Source organism: Hemitrygon akajei, chromosome 32 (assembly GCF_048418815.1).
Source record: "Hemitrygon akajei chromosome 32, sHemAka1.3, whole genome shotgun sequence".
In the NCBI taxonomy this organism is placed as follows: Eukaryota; Metazoa; Chordata; class Chondrichthyes; order Myliobatiformes; family Dasyatidae; genus Hemitrygon; species Hemitrygon akajei.
The window spans coordinates 14886328-14905060 of NC_133155.1; the positions used below are offsets into that span (position 1 = coordinate 14886328).

Here is an 18733-nt window from a genome sequence, read left to right on the forward strand (position 1 = left end):
GATTTTCTCATTTGTAATTCCATATTAGCCGTATGGAATCAAAACTAGAATTTAAGCTAATGTGTGCATTTAAAAGGATATCTGAAATACAAAGGAGGTTACTACCCGCTGATGAAATGAAATTCTTGCCCCGAATGGGATCTCTCCTTGGTTCCAGAGGTTCTCCACCTGGGGTCCACGGACCCCTTGCTTAATGGTACAATATATTGATCAATGGCATAAAAAAGATTGAGTACCCCTGGTGAGAAAATCAAAACAAAAAATCAAAGTCCTTTACTGCCTTGTTTTAAAATTAGGAACAGCGATATTCCAAGGGTGGACAGTTAAACACTGTGCGTAAATATTGATGTTCTGATCACATAATTAACTACTACTAATTAGCCATAAGAAAGAGACTCTATACTCAATTCTAGATGTTCTAATTGAATTGTTTCCAGAACAATCCTGCAATATGTTTAGGTCTCTGTGTCTCACTTTTGTTTTCTGTACTAAACGAGGATGTTTACTAACTAGTAACCAGTCCTGATGAAGGGTTTGGGCCTGATACGTCGACTGTTTATTCCCATCCACAGATGCTGCCTGACCTGCTGAGCTCCTCCAGCACATCGTGTGGATCGCTCTAGATTTCCAGCACCTGCAGAAACTCTTGTGTCTGTCATTTACTAACCAGACTGCATACGGGGTGGGGAATCTCCTCGTGGGAAAGTTCACCACGCCTCGCGTGGAGAAAGCCAGAAGGAGCAGTGAAAACACGAGAAACACACATATAACATGTCGAGTTTTAAATACAAGCGAGAGCCAGATTCATTACAAGAGAATCTGAGGGGCAATAAACTTTAAATTTAAATGAGAAGCAAGGGAAGTGCACGAGATCAGTTGTCAAAATAAACGGGAAAGCGAGCGTTCTACAAATGGTCAAAAGCGTAGCCCCGTGTGCACCCCCTAAAGGACAAAAACAGGAACTTGCACAAGGGATGCTGAGTGACAGGAAAAGGAACCCCCCCCCCCACCACCCGATAAAGAGGTATACGAAGTGATAATGATGACGGGCAGTTGAGACACCAGATGTCCGAAAACAGCATCTACGAGAAAAAGCCTGTTAGAATTTTGAGGGAAGTGTTGGAGGAAATGGCAGGGCCAGTCAGCATAATCTCTCACTGGGTTTGGGAAACAAGGACTGGAGGGTAGCCAATGTCACCCCCTTGTCTGTATTTTTAAAAAATACACCACCGGCTGGTGGTGGTAGGGCAGCTTTAAGAAATGTCCATTTGGGACAGAATTAATGATCACAGGGGTGGGGGGGGGGGGGGCTAATGAAGGACAATGTGATCAGTGATGGAATTTCTGCAGAGGAACTGACTAATATGGACAATGCAGTTAATGCTGTGTACATATTCTTCCACAAGGGTCCTATAAAATGGCAGAACAGCAAGGACATAGCGCAAAAGGGAGAGTGAAATCACGGGCAGGAAATCAGCTAAACCAGAGCCAGTCTTGGCAAATATTTGTACAAAGAACAGTAACGAAGTAAATACTGACTGAATTCATTGATTTAATCTAATATTCATCTTTTTATTTAGGATCATAGATGACAAACCCTTCAGAGTGCTATTCCAGGAGAAAGGTTCCTGCTCCCACACTGGGCTGTCACTTTCACACTCCTCCCGTTCTCTACTAGGAAATCTGTAGAAGTCTGGACCAGTGATTCCCCTCTCAGCATTAGATGGGGTGCTGACTACCCTTTAATAGTCTATGTAGCAGCCATCAACCACAATGCACTGAGATGTTCTGATGTCATCCATTAAAAATTGTCCAATCAACAACCACATTTATTTCACTGTTGGTTAATCTTTACTATTTTTACTCTTTGTCATCAGTCTGTTCCATAATTGCACAAGGGCTGGCCACAACTCTGCAAGGGCGACTCACATCTATTACTTTCTCCTCCACAGAACCCAGACCCTGAATACTCCAGACAATGCCTCATGCAGGCATGGGAGATTTAAAAGTTGTTAGTGAGCTACTGATCTGAATTCCAAAGTGGCAAACATCTGCTGCATGCATTAGTGAATCTATAATCAAACTCATTAAATCTTGTGATTTATAATGAATACCGTAATCACAATCTCATTATTAATGGTAATGTAATCAGGCTAGTTGAGGTCTGACCACAACCCCAGATCTACAAGTAAATCAGAGAGCTTAACATCATTACCATGATGAGCAAATTTTGATAATCGGCTCCACATACAGGGGTAGAAATGAATTGAGCCTTTCACTGAACATCTATATGCATATGATAATAAATTTCACTTGACTTGAGGTTTTGAATCCAGTGTTGAGGAAATGGTGCTGTTGGAATGGGAGTACTTAAAAATAAATTGTTAGGAATCACTGACTAACCATCTGAGCCGGGAAGTGTTACAATTGAACAAGTGCACCTTTGTAAATAAATTATCACCCGAAAGGAACCTCGAAGTGCCTGAAGATACACCAACTCAAAGCAACTGTAGAAAAAATATTAACAGTTATAAATAAAGTGGTCAATAAAAGAACTGAGGTTGCTTGCATCTGAACTGGTTTCAAGTTTTGGACGAGACTTAAGATAGTAGTGGGGTTTAGCAACTTGCGATCCTCAGTCAGACTGGCGGAAGCTGCCTGGCAATGAAGTCTTCCACTGCCACCAATTCCTGCGCAATGAAAGAAGAGAGTTCTATTAAAATATTTTGAATAATTCTAATATTCTCATTTTTGTTCCAAATTACTGCTGGTAAAGTTAAATTTCCCCCTAACACACAGCGGCAAACATAGCAAATTATTATTGCTCTGATATTGTCCTTTTCGCTTTCAAAATCCATCCCACTCTCCTAAAGAATTAAAATCCATCATCACCTCAGTCTTGAGGCAAACGTGCACCCACTTTTCCAACTTTATCTTCTGGTTTTCATTATAATTACCTCAAAAAAGATAACAAGCCAGAAACACTATTCTCTAGATCCTGACAGAACTGCCTTCTTTTTTCTGTCCCTTTGCTGGAAATCAACCATATGATCTGCCATCTATAGTCTAACTGAGCGCAGTTTAGTTACTAAAGTCTGACACATCCAGTCACAGTGAGTGGCGTCAAATCTGACAGAAGAAGCAGTTTTGCACAAATAGGCAATTTGGAAGTCAATATAATTTTAACCTCATTATTAACCACAAAGCTACTTGGCCCAATTCTGGCTGACTACTTCAACAAGGAGCTATTTAATGTTGAAAGACTTTACCTCTGCTTGTCCCCAGTATGCATTAACACAAATATGGGTTTCTGCTGGATGACACGGAAACAGTTATTTGCAAACAGAAGGAACAGCAGCAACACTCACCTGTTGACATGTGCAGTGCTGCATTAAGTATGTTATAAACTGAATGTTTTCTGGATTGACGATTGTCTTTAGCTTATGCAAAGTCATAAAACCAAATTTTAATGTTATCACAGGATCCATTTCACCATGACACTGCAGGATGCTGATGTCCTTGTTGACATTGCTGCCTGCTGCCTAGAAACACAAACACATCCAGACTCTTACTTGCAATGAAATTTTATGCAGCTTCCTCTTAAATAAATACAAATCATACCCGCATTTAAATCTCATCAGTTGTACACTTTAATTCATTCCTAGAAATCCCATTTTATGAGATTAACCAATCATTGTCCTATCACCAAGATTTGGTTAGATGGTATCTTTCTGATGAGTGCTAAATTGAATCCCAGCTGGGCCCACAAGTGGATAAATTTCTACATTGCACAGGCCAATGTGCAATGCTAGACCATCGCAGACAAAACCCTCCCCACCATCGACCACATTTACATGGAGGGCTGCCACAGGAAAGCAGCATCCATCATCAAGGACTCCAGCCACCCAGGCCAGGCTCTCACCAGCCAGCAGGTACAGGAGCCTCAAGTCCCACACCAGCAGGTTCAGAAACAGTTACTCTGCAACAATCGGGCTCCTGAACGGACAGAGAGAGTGAAGCTTAGAATTTATCCTTTCTGAAGGAGTTTATTCTAACAATTTTCTTTACGTCCTCTCACTTTCCACTTTCTGTAGGGACTGCTCCCTTGTCCGTTTGTGCCTCTCCACTAATCTCCCTCCTGGCACGTATCCCTGCGTCAAGAGAAAAGCTACCCCTGCCCATTCACCTCCATTCAGGGCCCCAACCTGTCCTTCCAGGTGAGGCAGGACTTCAGCTGCGAATCAGCTGGGGTCGTCTATTGTGTCCGGTACTCCTGATGCGGCCTCCTCTACATTGGTGAGACCCAACCTAAATTGGGGGACCACTTCGTCGAGCACCTCCGCTCCATCGGCCAAAAGTGGAACTTCCCGATGGCTGAACATTTTAATTCCTATCCCCATTCCCATTCTGACATGTCAGCCTCTTCCGGCACAATGAGGACACTCTCAGGGTGGAGGAGCAACACCTCATATTCTGACTAGGTAGCCTCCAACCTGATGGCTAAACGTTGATTTCTCCTTCCTGCATTTTCTTTTCTCTTTTATTCTTTTCCTCTTCCCTTTTGATCTTTTTCTATTCCCCATTCTGGCCTCTTGCCTCTTCTCTTCAGCTGCCTGTCATCTCCCCTTGGTGCCCCTCCTTCTTCCCTTTCCCCTATGGTCCACTCTCCTCTCCTATCAGATTCCTTCTTCTCCAGTCCTTTACCTTCCCCACCCACCCAGCTTCACCTATCACCTTCCAGCTTGTCTTCCGTCCCTCCCCCACCTTTTTATTCTGGTGCTTTCCTACCCAGTCCCGATGAAGGGCTTTACCCCAGAACGTGGTCTGTTTATTTATTTTCATGGATGCTGCCTGACCTGCTGAGTTTATCCAGCATTTAGTGGATCTCCAGTATCTGCAGAATCTCCTGTTTAAAAGTCTCTTCTCTCCTGGAGAGATCAATTGTTGACAGGTACGAGTGCTGTCTAGGACTTTGCCCAAGTCACCACTCTTCCTACAGAGCTGCAGTGGGAAACCCTGCCATCACTGCAAAACCAATTATCCTCGGAATGCCTAAGCTCACTTCCAGCATGTCAATAATTAATAACCATAGCAAAAATATCTGTTCACTGGTAATTTCTGTTAATCATCACAAAATTATAAATCCATAAAGGTAGATAACTGAAGGGTAATTTTATCTACTACATGGACAAATCCTACTGCATCTTTATACCGTAATAGAATATGTAAAGTGTTGAGGTACCTGTGGGAATGATTTATGAAGTGGAAGCCAGCAGCTCAGGGCTATAACACCACCTAACTTGTGATGGCTTGTTAAGGCAGTGTAGAGAGACAGTGCACCACCCTGTAATACAATGGGAGGAGTTCAGTTACTTTCCTCGACAACCGTTCAAAAATACTAATTCAGATTTAAGCAAAATTAACTCTGAAGATTTACTTGTGAAAATCCTCCCAGGATGATCCTATGCGAAGGAATTCCATTTTTGATTTCGTGATCAATAATTGCTTTAACTTGGGGGGATAAAAACACAGACAGTTATTAATTTGATGTAAATAAACCACATCTCCCCATTCCCTCTCTGTACACATAAGCTGGATACAAATAAGCTAACATCCATTATACAGGACATATATTTATCTCCTCCAATTTTAATTGACAAGTACCACGTTACTTACTTTTCTGCCATGCCTGTACAATTTGGAATTTGCTGACATCTGCCCCTGTGAATGTTATGACTGCTGCTTTAGGATGTAACGTTGAGGCTTTATAAGGCATTGGTTGGACCACACTTGAATTTAACTGAATTGACTTTATTTCTTACATACATACATGAGGAGTAAAAATCTTTACGCTGCGTCTCCAATGTGCAACGTGCAACCATAGTAATTTATAATAAATAGAAAGGCCAATGTAATATAGAGCACACTCAAGTCAGTGTGAGTTCATCAGTCTGATGGCCTGGTGGAAGAAGCTGTCCCGGAGCCTGCTGGTCCTGGCTTTTATGCTGCGGTACCATTTCCCAGATGGTAGCAGCTGGAGTAGATGGTGGTTGGGATGACTTGGGTCCCTAATGATCCTTTGGGCCCTTTTTATACACCTGTCCTTGTAAATGACCTGAATCATGGGAAGTTCACAACTATAGGTGTGCTGGGCTGTCCGCACCACTCTCTGCAGAGTCCTGCGATTGAGGGAGGTACACTTCCCATACTGGGCAGTGATGCAGCCAGTCAGGATGCTCTCAATTGTGCCACTGTAGAAAGTTCTCAGGATGTGGGGGTCCATACCAAACTCCATACACTCGGACGCAGCCTCAGAACAGACGTCCATTTTTAGAACAGAGATGAGAAGGAATTTTGTTCACCAGTGGGTGGTGAATCTGTGGAATTTGTTGCTAGGCACGGCTGTGGAGGCCAAGTCATTGAGTATATGTAAAGCAGAGGCTGATAGGTTCTTGGTTAGACAGTGGCATCAAAGGTTACAGGGAGAAGGCAGGAGAACGGGGTTGACAAGGATAATAAATCAGCCATGATGGAATGGCACAGTAGAGTCAATGGGCCAAGTGGCTTAATTCTGCTCCCATGTCCTATGGTGGTAAGGTCCAAGCCCAAATATGTCTCGCTTTCCTGGTTCTCCTGCTTGCTTTCAGGTTGCAGACCACACTAGCTCTCTTGATAATTGTATCGGTCCTCCACCCAAGTGCCACCAGCTCTGCATGAGTTGCTGCCTATGAGGTGCACGCCCTGTTGCTCCATTATGGAGAACAATGACTAAACTTCCTCTATTCTCACTTGCCTAATCTAGACCATGGTGAGAAACGGAGTTAATGACTTTCACCTTCCTGTTTACAGTCTCCCCTGGGAAACAGGCTCCTATGGGAGTTCTATCTCAAGTATTTGCTCAGGAACTATGCCTTTTCTGTTTGGGACTATACTTGTACACCCTCGACTGATTCTTTTTAATATAGTACTTAATCTTTCACTCCCCCCCCATTTGATGGGATTTTTTCTTTGCATTCCCAACCTTTTTTATGCCATGGACCAACACCAGTAAGCAAGGGGGTCTATGGAGCCCAGGTTGGGAGCCCCTCCACTACAGTCATGGGGAAATGCCTTTGTTAAAAGTGCACAAAGTGAGAAGCCCATAACTCATCTACCCCTCACCAAGAGCATGGAGTGGATGAACAGCAAAAAAAAAGGGAACTCACTGCAGTCAGCAGCTTTCTTTATACCAGCTTCATCTTCAGCATCATCTGGACTTAATCCGGTCAAGTCAAACCTTTTAAACAAAAGAAAAACTCTTACAGACAGACAGACATACTTTATTGATCCCGAGGGAAATTGGGTTTCGTTACAGTCGCACCAACCAAGAACAGTGTAGAAATATAGCAATATGAAACCATAAATAATTAAGTAATAGTAAGTAAATAATGCCAAGTGGAAATTAGTCCAGGACCAGCCTATTGGCTCGGGGTGTCTGACACTCCGAGGGAGGAGTTGTAAAGTTTGATGGCCACAGGCAGGAATGACTTGCTATGACGCTCAGTGTTGCATCTCGGTGGAATGAGTCTCTGGCTGAATGTACTTTAAGAATGACATTGCACTCATCAACACGGGTCTCTGATCACTAGGCAAATACCTAATGAGATTTTACGGACTCAATGCATTTTACATATAAACTTGTTTCTCTATCATACTTGACACCTCTATATGCACACACACTGCTGATCAGGGTTGACCATGGATGTTACATCCAAGCTGTCTGTGTTGGAGTCAACACACAAGCCAGGACAGTATTCAAAGGAACAGTGGCGTCGCAGGAGTTGCCAGTCACTCCAGCTCCAGACTGTTCCTCCGGGCTTTACACCCAAAGCCTTCCCCGTGAGTGGGTACAGCCACTAGGCAGTGGAGGTTTGAGATCAGGGTTTTCCTTCTCCTAAATGAGCTACCAACCGTGGCCGATGAGTCCCATCTGTCTGAAACAACTGGCTTTAAGGCACCAGTAACCTGCCTTTCTCCTTCTCCTGTCGGTAGAAACGGCTCCGCTGGGCTTAGTTGCTAAGCCACAGATGAAGGCCAGGGACTGGACTTGGTTGTAGAGTCTAATTGAGATGCATGCTATTGAGAGCATTACAGTTGGAGCTTATCCCCACTACACCTCTCCCACCCCCACCGGCTGTAACAGTTTTAGGAACCACACAAACACAAACACTTACTTCACAGTGGTGGTTGCCCTGCTTCATATTTTCAACAATGTTTGCACTTCAGATATCCAATATTTGCAAAGCCAATTTTGATTTCTTGTACAGTAGAGAACTGTACAACATTTAACTGCACTCGACTGTCACCAGGACACATCTCTGCAAATATTGGGTCAACACAGAGAAAGGCCATATTTGATTTGGCAAAACGCAAAGAGCTAAATAGGTTAGAAGTTGATCATTGCTAATAACTTAAAAGGAAGAGATGCAAACAGTTATGATGATTTAAGGAAGTGATTAGGCACAACCTGTAAACAGCAATAGAAGAGAAATTATACAGAATTTAGTCTGACATGAACTGTTTATCCCCTTGGGGCAAGATACTCTTAATGCCAAAAGAAATTTTTTTAAAAACCCAGAAAATTGAAGAGATGAAAGCCAATAGAAGGTTATTGGAGAAATAAAATAAACAGAACAAGCCCAAATTCAAAGGAACAAAGGAAATACTCACTCGACCCGTGTGACAAAAATAGAGAATGAGTAGAGACAGTCAACAAACAGATTAGAGTACACGAGGATGGGAAGTGGAAGAAAAGTGAAAAGTGTCAAGAGAAAAGTGTACCGCCCGAAATAAATCGTTATTTATAGTGGAGAAACAGGATTTTTTAATAATACTTTTTTTTCCCAGTTAGCACCTTTCACACATTAAGATGCAGGCTCAAAGTGTTTTACATAGATTGTGACGATGCATCAATATAGTCATAAAAATACCTGACAAAATTTTAAATCTTAAGTAAAGACAAACATTATATAGAATAAAATGTAATCAAATATACCAAATTATATAAACATAATCAACATCAACAGGCATAAGTAGGCCAAATTAAAAAAGTAGGTTTTTAAGAAGTGTTTTGAAGTGTTCCTCGGTACTAGTCTGGCGCATCTCAATTGGTAGAGAATTCCAGATTCCAGCAAAAGGCCATATCATCAGTTCTTAGGAACACTAAGCAAACCAAGATTATGATAGGGATGTGAGGGGATACACACTCCAAAGTATACAGAGGAGCTAGATTATTCAGAGCTTTATATACAATTAAAATTAATCCTAAAGGACAGAGACAACCAGTATAATGATGTTAAAACCAGTGAAATGTGCTCAGATTTTTTTTTTGTTTAAGATACTTGTTGCTGCATTTTTGAGCTGATTTATATCTTTCTTAGGCAGTCCTGAAGAGTGCATTACTGTAGTCTAGTTGGCTAAAAACAAAAGTGTTTATTAATTTTTCTGCAACTTCTGCTAACAATAACCAACATTTCTGGTTTGTTTTGGCATCCTTTTACAGAAATGGAGACTAGAGGTCACTAAAATAAAGCAAGCAAATTAACAGCTAGAGCATAAAATAATGGCAGTGAATACTGACAGACCTCTAAGATGATTTCCAGCCCAACGTATAAAGCAGGGGGTTCCCAACTTTTTTTTTAATGCCATGGACCAATACCATTAGGCAAGGGGTCCGTGGACCCCAAGTTGGGAACCCCTGGTATAAGGGGCATTGGCAAGGAAATTACAGATGTCCCAGTGATCAGCCAAAGTTCTCTCAATTGAGCAACAGTGCACTTAGCCTGTAAAATTGCACCTCTGGCTTCACGGTTTAAGATGAGAGGAGAAAGCAATGGAACTACAAACCAATTTGTTTGTTGGGAAATTACTAACACTTATAATTAAGGATGTGTGTGGTGCGTTGGCAAGTGGTTAAGGTGTTGGACTAGCGATCTGAAGGTCGTGAGTTCGAGCCCCAGCTGAGGGGCTTTGTTGTGTCCTTGAGCAAGGCACTTCTCCAGTCCACCCAGCTGAATATGGGTACCAGCAAAATGCTGGGAGTTAACCTTGCGATAGACTGGCGTCCTATCTGGAGGGGAGAGCCTCGTACTCAGTCGCTTCACGCCACAGAAACCGGCATAAGCACTGGCCTGATGAGCCTATAAGGCTCAGGACAGACTTTAACAGTTTAAATTATAATTAAGGATAGAAACTATCCTTATTGCAGTAAGAATTCCTTATTGCAGCAATACAATATTTTGGGTTCCAATTATTACCATAATTTTGAACTTAGGTGGTGGGATAAAATGCATTTCACCTTCCTGCTAGCCTCCTTCCCCTCCCCCAACTTTTTATTCTGGCATCTTCCCCCTTCCTTTCCAGTCCCGAAGAAGGGTCTCGGCCCAAAACGTTGACCGTTTATTCATTTCCATAGATGCTGCCTGACCTGCGGAGTTCCTCTAGCATTTTGTGTGTGTTGTCATAGAAACTGCAGTTTGAGAATATGCCCACTTTTTTTTTGAAGGGAATGATGCATTGATTTATCAGAGTACAACTTGGGCTTGAAATTGAGATCTGAATTAGAAACAAAATTACACAAATGAAGGTGGACATCACTGGAATTTGGAATATGAAGAATGTTTGAAATTTAAGACAAGTGGATCTGGTGGAGGAATTATTTGGGAATCTAGGACTGCAGGTCCTAATGACTAGATCCAGGCCTTTAATAACATAAGTGGAAAAACCTTTCTACTTACAAAGTGCAATACATTTGGAATTCCTTTACAAAAGACTATTAATATAGAGTCAATGATTAAGTTTAAATGTTAACAAAGTGAGGCAAGGGTGAACATGAAGTTAGCCAGGATATTAAAAACTGGACTCCCAAGTAAAAACAATTTAGAAGGCAGAGGAAATTTGACAATGGGTAGGGTGACAGAGAAATAAGACAAGAGTGTCATGAAAGGAGAAAATTTATGAATGACAGAAAAACTTACTCACCATGATGGAATTGATGCAAAGTTTTTCAATTGCACAGGCATCTTTGGCCTGAATAAACAAGAAAGAATTAAATCCCATTCAGAAATTATATCTCAAATATAGTCAAGCTTTACTTAATATTAATAAATGTTTTGATGTAATTTAGACCTCACTGTCAACTACATAATTTCATTCCAAATATAAAATGAGTATTGCATTTCATATTTTGTTTCAGGCCAATAAACGATTCAAAGACAAAATTCTGGACTGATCTAAAAGGACAGAAACACAAAAAATTAATTTTCCCAAAAGTATGTTGCTAGACAGTGGGATGTGAATTCAGATTGATGATCACTGGTGCTGGAAAACGACTGTGCTAACTGCTACACCCAGAACACAATAAGGACTTTAAGTCATAGAAATCCTGAGTATTTCTCAGGACCCAATCATGTCACTTGGCGGTACAACGCTTTATAGTGCAGGTGATCCGGGGTTCAATTCCCGAGGCTGCCTTAAGGAGTTTGTACGTTCTCCCAATGGGTTTCCTCTAGGTGCTCCGGTTTCCTCCCACAGTCCTAAGGCGTACCAGTTTCTAGGTTAATTGATCATTGTAAATAGTCCTGTGATTAGGCTAGGGTTAAATCGGTGGGTTGCTGTGAACCAAAAGGGTCAGTAATTTGACAGGCAGACAGATCATATTATATATGTGCTGGGATGAGAGAGTCCTGGTGAGTCAGCTTAAGTCAGGTAATTTGCCACAACTCACGGTAAATGACCGCCAGCTAGTCCCTTGGACCACTCTCACTGTGTCACTTCAACTGCAATGTTAAAATGAGCACAAGATTAAAACTGGCAGTGGGAAAGCATTTCACCCTTCTGCAATCCTGCACTTTCTCCACCACAGCCAAGGCGAACACAACTCCTGCTTCCCCATACTGGATCCAGGCACGAGTTGTGGGATCAAGGAGCGAGAAGTTTAAAATCTCTCTAGGAGTTACCTACAGAATTCATGACCATCAGGCTTTGCCTTTTCCTGATCTCAAAGCCACCAGCAACAATATCAAGCAGGCAGATGTGATACAAGGAAATGAACAGGTGTTCAACATCATCAGTTTAAAGAGAATATTTCAAACTAACACAAAGAAAACGTGAAAACATTAATCATCATGGTTAACTTACGCATGAGGGCAGATATATTTCACATAGGGAAGTCGGATAGAAGACAGCGATTCGGCCCATGCATATCTGAGAACAAATTTCAAACTCGTCAGTCCAATCATCTAACAGTTACAAAACATCAAATTTTAATCCAGCGGATCCTTTGTGTCTCTAATTTTAATCAGTAATACGGAATGAAACACTCCAGCTGAAATGCTGAAAAATTATTTTGGGGGTTCGGGACGTTGTCAGCAAAGCCGGCAATTTTTGCCTATTCATAACTACCCTTGGTCCAGCAAGCCCTTTAATTCACTTCAGAGGACATTCGAGAGTTAACCATCATAGTTAGTCTTAGAGTCATATACAAGATGGAACCTAGTAAGATTTTGCCCTTCTCCCTCAAATGACATTAGTGAACCAGTCTGAAGATTTTGAAGTTATTATTACTGATGACTATTTTAAAAAAAAAATACAGTCCACTTAATTAAACAAATTTAAATTCCATAGCTGCTACAGCGGGATTTCAATTCTCCTCTCAGTTTTGTTATTCCAGGCTTTTAGATACTAGTCCAGTAATTTAACTCTTTAACATATGCAAAAAATTGTAATGGAAAACAAGGGGAAAATATTGAAATCAAGGTCAAGTTTATTTTCATGTGCACAAGTATAAAGAAAAACTTATTTGCAGCAGCTTCACGGGCACAAAGCATCATGTAGGCAACATTCACAAGAAAGACAGAAGTTATACAAAAGTTTTACAAGAAAACACAATTAGAACCGAAGAAAGTCCATTTTAGTACCAAGTGGTCAAAGTGTACAAAGTGTTGCTGAACTGTCGCGACTAGGTTTATGCTTTTAATTGAAGACACCTGATCTACAAATCTCCAAGTACCACAGCATCTCTAAACTAGCTTGGAACTGGATAAAACTGAACAGGATAGGAAAAATGAATGGCCTGTTTACTTCATTATGTTTTTAAACTCACGGAAGCATTTAAAATACAAAACACCTTCAGTCATTCAGCTTTTCTCACTGTTCATTTTGTCTACATGAACGTGGAGAGGACGACTCCTATAGTGGAGGAGCCTAGGGCCAGGGGGCACAGCCTCAGAATAGAAGGACATCCCTTTAGAACAGAGGTGAGGAGGAGTTTCTTTGGCAACACACACAAAATGCTGGAGGAGCTCAGCAGGTCAGGCAGAGTCTATCGAAATTTCTTTAGCCAGAAGGTGGCACAGACTGATAAGGAGGCCAAGTCATTTGATATATTTAAAATAGAGGTTCATAGGTTCTTGATTAGTACGGGCATAGAAGGGGACAGTAGCGTTGAGAGGGATAATAAATCAGCCATGAAAGAATGGCGGAACAGACTCGATGGGCCAAATGACCCAGTCCTACTCCTATATGTTCTGGTCTATATTTCTTCCTTCTTTCCTGATGCTTCTGCTGTCTGAGGTTTCTCTGCAGATTAGTCGTTAGATCTCAGGCTAATTGCTGTGGTGCCCAGTCCTGCATTGGATTCAAAAGTGATTTCTCAGAGGCAACAGACAGTAGTTGAAGCACAAAGGGGAATAGATACAATGGGAGCTGAACATCCACTAATGGATGATTACTTTCCATGGTTCTCAGTTAGAAATGTAAAACCTATGCAAGTTAAAACTACGTTAAGTGAGTACGGCTGAACTTAGTACTATAAGACATTTTAGCTGATGAAGTCGCAGGTAAGATGATTTAAAAGAGCCAAGAGCATCAGCAGGCTGACCACAACAAATATCAGCATATACATTTATTTCTGATTGAAAAGCTCAAGGAAGAAATTGGAAAGTGTATGTGTTCAGTGAGTAGGATGACCAAAGATAGAAGTGGTTGAAAATGACAGTCCTAGTCATCACTGAACGACCAACAATATGACGCTACACGTACAACACACTAGAGGAACTCAGCAGGTCAGGCAGCATCCGTGGAAACGAGCAGTCAACGTTTTGGACTGAGACCCTTCGTCAGGTCTCAGCCCGAAACGTCTGCTCGTTTCCACGGATGCTGCCTGACCTGCTGAGTTCCTCCAATATGCTGTATGTGTTGCTTTGACCACAGCATCTGCAGTATACTTTGTGTATATGATGCTACTGCCAGTATAGTTTTTCATTACACCTGTGCATACATGTGTAAAACTCAACTCTGAAGTCTAAATATCTGTCTTGTGTAACGGATTTTGTGTAATTTTACCTCCATAGAAATGCAGCTGGCTTCAGCTCAGTATCTTTCACTGACAGAATCAATGCTTATATATATAATTATACTATTAAAGCAATGCTATATTATAACTGACAGCAATGCTTCTTACAAATAAATGATGAATATATCAGACAAATGTAATGTGGATTAAATAAAGGAGTTAATTACCGTTAATGGGATCAACTCCCCCATTATCATGACCATGTAGATTATTTACATGTAAATCATATTAGCTAGTGCCACCTATTTAACTCCTGGGGATTCACAGATCAACAAGAATCCCAACTCACTTAATGCCCAACTCAGGAAGATAACTGATAACAATTACAGTATTTTTCTTTTTCCTAATAACAAAAATTAAATACTAATGTACAGGTGGAGTATTCAAGCTGGAATAAAGTTACTGAAGTCGAGAAAATGGATCTGGACCTGAAAGTATTCACAGCCCAATTAGCTGTTCAATAACATTGATGAGTCAAAAAAAAAAACCCCATCAGATTGAGGAATACTGTAAGTCAATTTATCCAGGGAAGAAAATGAAGAGCACATTTTGCCTCCAAGATGATATTTATTAATATTCCTACAGATGGATTTGCGAAATGATCTTCATGGAAAATAGGTAATAAGGATACATCACACAGCAACATAGTGTATACGACTATTATGTAATAAGAATGATCACAGAACTTCAGAATGCAAGTAGCAGATGCCTTTCATCATAAGAAAAAACATGTTTTATGTCACTACAGTTAGAATTTTCACTTCAACTCACCCACTGTCGCCAAGTCCATGCAAGAAAATAACCTATGCAACACAATCGAAACAAGCATGAATATATAGGATACCATACAGCAAAGACAAGAAATATGATCCAATAAAACAATGTCAGACACAATATGATAGTAGCAATGGTATTTCAAATTAACTATGGAGGAAATTAATGCCTTATTCACCTTTAGATCCCCACCAACCCTCCTACCTCTCACCTTTAAGCCCAGTCCCCATATTATGGGAAAGAGATTTTTATTACCCACTTTATCTATCACCCTCATAATTATATATACTTTTATCAGTTTTCCTCTTAGCCTCCTCAGCTTCAGAAAAAACAAAAACAACAGACAGCGCCAGGGAACATATTGCTTACCACTGCCGTCTCCCGTTCTGTCCCAGACACTGTCGCGGCTTCGTCGAGCAGCGGCAAAGACATATTGTTACCACACATACATCAAGTGTGATACCTTCAGAGACAAAAACAGGAATAACTTGTTATGGTTCCCAGCTGGCACCAAGAATGTTATTTTAAAAAATTAAAACTCAGAGGCACTGGGCCAGAGACACACAAATTTATGAGGAACATTTCAAAAATGCTTGTTTCAAGTAAATGCTGTGTATTCCACAGAGAAATTTCTTCTCCATATGAAACATTGCGATATATACCTGCAACTTCAAACTGAAAAAAACTCTGCATCTTTACTGCCATCACAGAATTTGCTGGCATAATATACTGTAGAAAATACTAGACAAAGGAAAAATTTGCTGATGATACTAAGCTGGGTGGCAGTGTGACATGTGATGAGGATGTTAGGAGAATTCAGGGTGACTTGGATAGGCTGGGTGAGTGGGCAGATACTTGGAAGATGACGTTTAATGTGAATAAGTGTGAGGTTATCCACTTTGGGAGTAAGAACAGGAAGGCAGATTATTATCTGAACGGTGTAGAGTTAGGTAAGGGAGAAATACAAAGAGATCTAGGAGTCCTTGTTCATCAGTCACTGAAGGTGAATGAGCAAGTGCAGCAGGCAGTGAAGAAGGCTAATGGAATGTTGGCCTTTATTACAAAGGGAATTGAGTACAAGAGCAAGGAAATCCTCTTGCATTTGTACAGAGCCCTCGTGAGACCACACCTGGAGTATTGTGTACAGTTTTGGTCTCCAGGGTTAAGGAAGGACATCCTGGCTGTAGGGGAAGTGCAGCGTAGATTCACGAGGTTAATTCCTGGGATGTCTGGACTGTCTTATGCAGAGAGGTTAGAGACTGGGCTTGTACACACTGGAATTAAGGAGATTGAGAGGGGATCTGATTGAAACATATAAGATTATTAAGGGATTGGACAAGATAGAGGCAGGAAATATGTTCCAGATGCTGGGAGAGTCCAGTACCAGAGGGCATGGTTTGAGAATAAGGGGTAGGTCATTTAGGACAGAGTTAAGGAAAAACTTCTTCTCCCAGAGAGTTGTGGCGGTCTGGAATGCACTGCCTTGGAAGGTAGTGGAGGCCAATTCTCTGGATGTTTTCAAGAAGGAGCTAGATAGGTATCTTATGGATAGGGGATTATACTGTATTATACTGTTACGCTGACGTTTAAAAGAAACTAATTTCATGACATATGTGAGTGATGATAAACCTGATTCTGATATGGGTCTCTGTTGTGGACTGAGAGTGGGAAGGGGACAGGGAGAGGGGAATTATGGTTGGAAAAAGGGGAAGTGAGAGGGGAGGGAGTGGGAAGTACAAGACAGACATTCTGTAATGATAATAAACCAATCATTCGGAATCAATTGTCCTTGCCTGGTGCCTCAGGGCTGTGTCTGTGGATCTCCTTCTCTGCCCCCTGTCCAACACCCCTGCCACTCCTTCCCTACCACCTGCCCCACACCCCTGGCACTCCTTCTCTGCCATCTGCCTCACTCCCCTGTCACTCCTTGTCCCACACCCCACCCACGGCGCTCCACCCGCACCATTCCCAACTTCCTTTGACCCTGCCATATTTACAAACTCGCTCTCCGACCCATGTTGACAAATACAGCAGTGTGCAAATGTCTGAGGCACCCTAGCTATATGAGACGTTTGCACAGTACTGTATTTAAATTAAATTAGTACAAAGAGCAAGGGAAAAATACTGAGGTGGTGTTCATTGTCCATTCAGAAATCTGATGATGGTTGGGAGGGGAAGAAGCTGTTCCTGAAACATTGAGTGTGGGTCCTCAGGCTCCTGTACCTCCTCGCTGATGGTAAGATGCAATATACAATGACAATCTGACAGATGTGCTGGGTTTTAACTGCTCTCTGGTATAAATATTTTGAAATAGTATTTAAGCCTTGGGAGGTGGTCAGATTGACATTACTACTACTTAATTTTACACACATACATACTTGGCAGCAAGAAATTTTAAAATATATTAAATAATGTCATCTTTTAATGCCATTTGAATGTGTAGTGGATGACATTAGCCACGTTGCACAAGAAGGTCTCACGATACAGTGAGCCATAATAGGGGCATTTATTGGGTATCAATCCCAACCGCGGAGGGGTGCGGGGAGAGGATTGCCATCGAGCGCCAGTGACGAGAGGGATGGAGGGGCAACAGGGAAGGATAGGGTGGAGAGAGGAATGGAGGCGGCGTGAGGGGGATGGGGGAGAAGAGCGATAGAGGAGAGAGGGAAGGATGGGGGTGGGATGTGGCAGAGACGGCGGGGTGGATGGGGTTGACGAAGAGGGGAGAGCCGGAACCGGATAAACCGGGGGGCCGGGAGCTTCCATTGTATAACCCGCCCGGTTTCCTCGAAGGACGCCGGGGCGCCGACTTACTTCCAGCTGGCCGCCACTTACCCATCCACCACCAGACCCGTTGCCACCGACCACCCAGCTGCCTTCACTGGCCGGTAACGCAGAGCATCCGCATCCCGGTCTCCGGAGTTGACGTCACTCAATCCCAGTGACTCTACCTTTCCATTCGCTGGATCCCTGGCATGCTGAACTAATGGCTGGCTATTTTTACCCCTATATTTCCAGAATGCACGGGAGATCCCAACAGTCGCAATCCAGATATAACTGAAAGTTCGATGACATCGATGCAATATCATATTCCTGGGTCCCATTTGCCACCCCGCTCCTGTAACCCTGTCAGTTACAGCGTGTGATTCTTTTGTCTCTGTCGTCTCTCCAATTATTGGGAGCATTTCAAAAGTCACTGAGAAAATATCCAGATGCAGGTGCAGCAGAGGTGTGAGAACCAGCCAACTGTGTAAACAACAGCTTTATAGGACCCTGGTCAGACCCCACTTGGAGTACTGTGCTCAGTTCCGGTCACCTCACTACAGGAAGGATGTGGAAGCTATAGAAAGGGTGCAGAGGAGGTTTACAAGGATGTTGCCTGGATTGGGGAGTATGCCTGATGAGAATAGGTTGAGTGAACCTGCCCTTTTCTCCTTGGAGTAAAGGAGGATGAGAGGTGACCTGATAGAGGCATTCAAGATAATGAGAGGCATTGATTGTGTGGATAGTCAGAGGCTTTTTCCCAGAGCTGAAATGGTTGCCACAAGAGGACACAGGTTTAAGGTG

At 42.1% G+C, this 18733-nt stretch overlaps 1 protein-coding gene across 1 annotated transcript; it reads right to left on the reverse strand.

Annotated features, from left to right (window-relative positions):
* Positions 1-1551: 1551 nt before the first annotated feature.
* On the reverse strand, positions 1552-18223 carry lypla2 (lysophospholipase 2). The gene is made up of 10 exons (XM_073034692.1): positions 18002-18223; positions 15536-15629; positions 15164-15195; positions 12178-12243; positions 11020-11067; positions 7206-7276; positions 5438-5511; positions 5243-5344; positions 3369-3542; positions 1552-2690 (listed from the first exon to the last, which is right to left on the reverse strand). The coding sequence occupies exons 2-10, from the start codon at positions 15611-15613 to the stop codon at positions 2640-2642; spliced, it is 696 nt and encodes a 231-aa protein (XP_072890793.1). The 5' UTR covers positions 15614-15629; positions 18002-18223; the 3' UTR covers positions 1552-2639.
* Between the last annotated feature and the right edge of the window lie 510 nt (positions 18224-18733).

Excerpts from the sequence above, each read along its gene's own strand:
- lypla2 (XM_073034692.1), bottom strand. The coding sequence starts at position 15,613 with ATGTGTGGTAACAATATGTCTTTGCCGCTGCTCGACGAAGCCGCGACA. Across the intron at positions 12,244-15,163 it reads CATGGACTTGGCGACAGTGG|ATATGCATGGGCCGAATCGC; the intron begins GTGAGTTGAAGT and ends ATTTGTTCTCAG. Across the intron at positions 5,512-7,205 it reads AAAGAAAGCTGCTGACTGCA|TTAAAGCAATTATTGATCAC; the intron begins GTGAGTTCCCTT and ends TATCCCCCCAAG.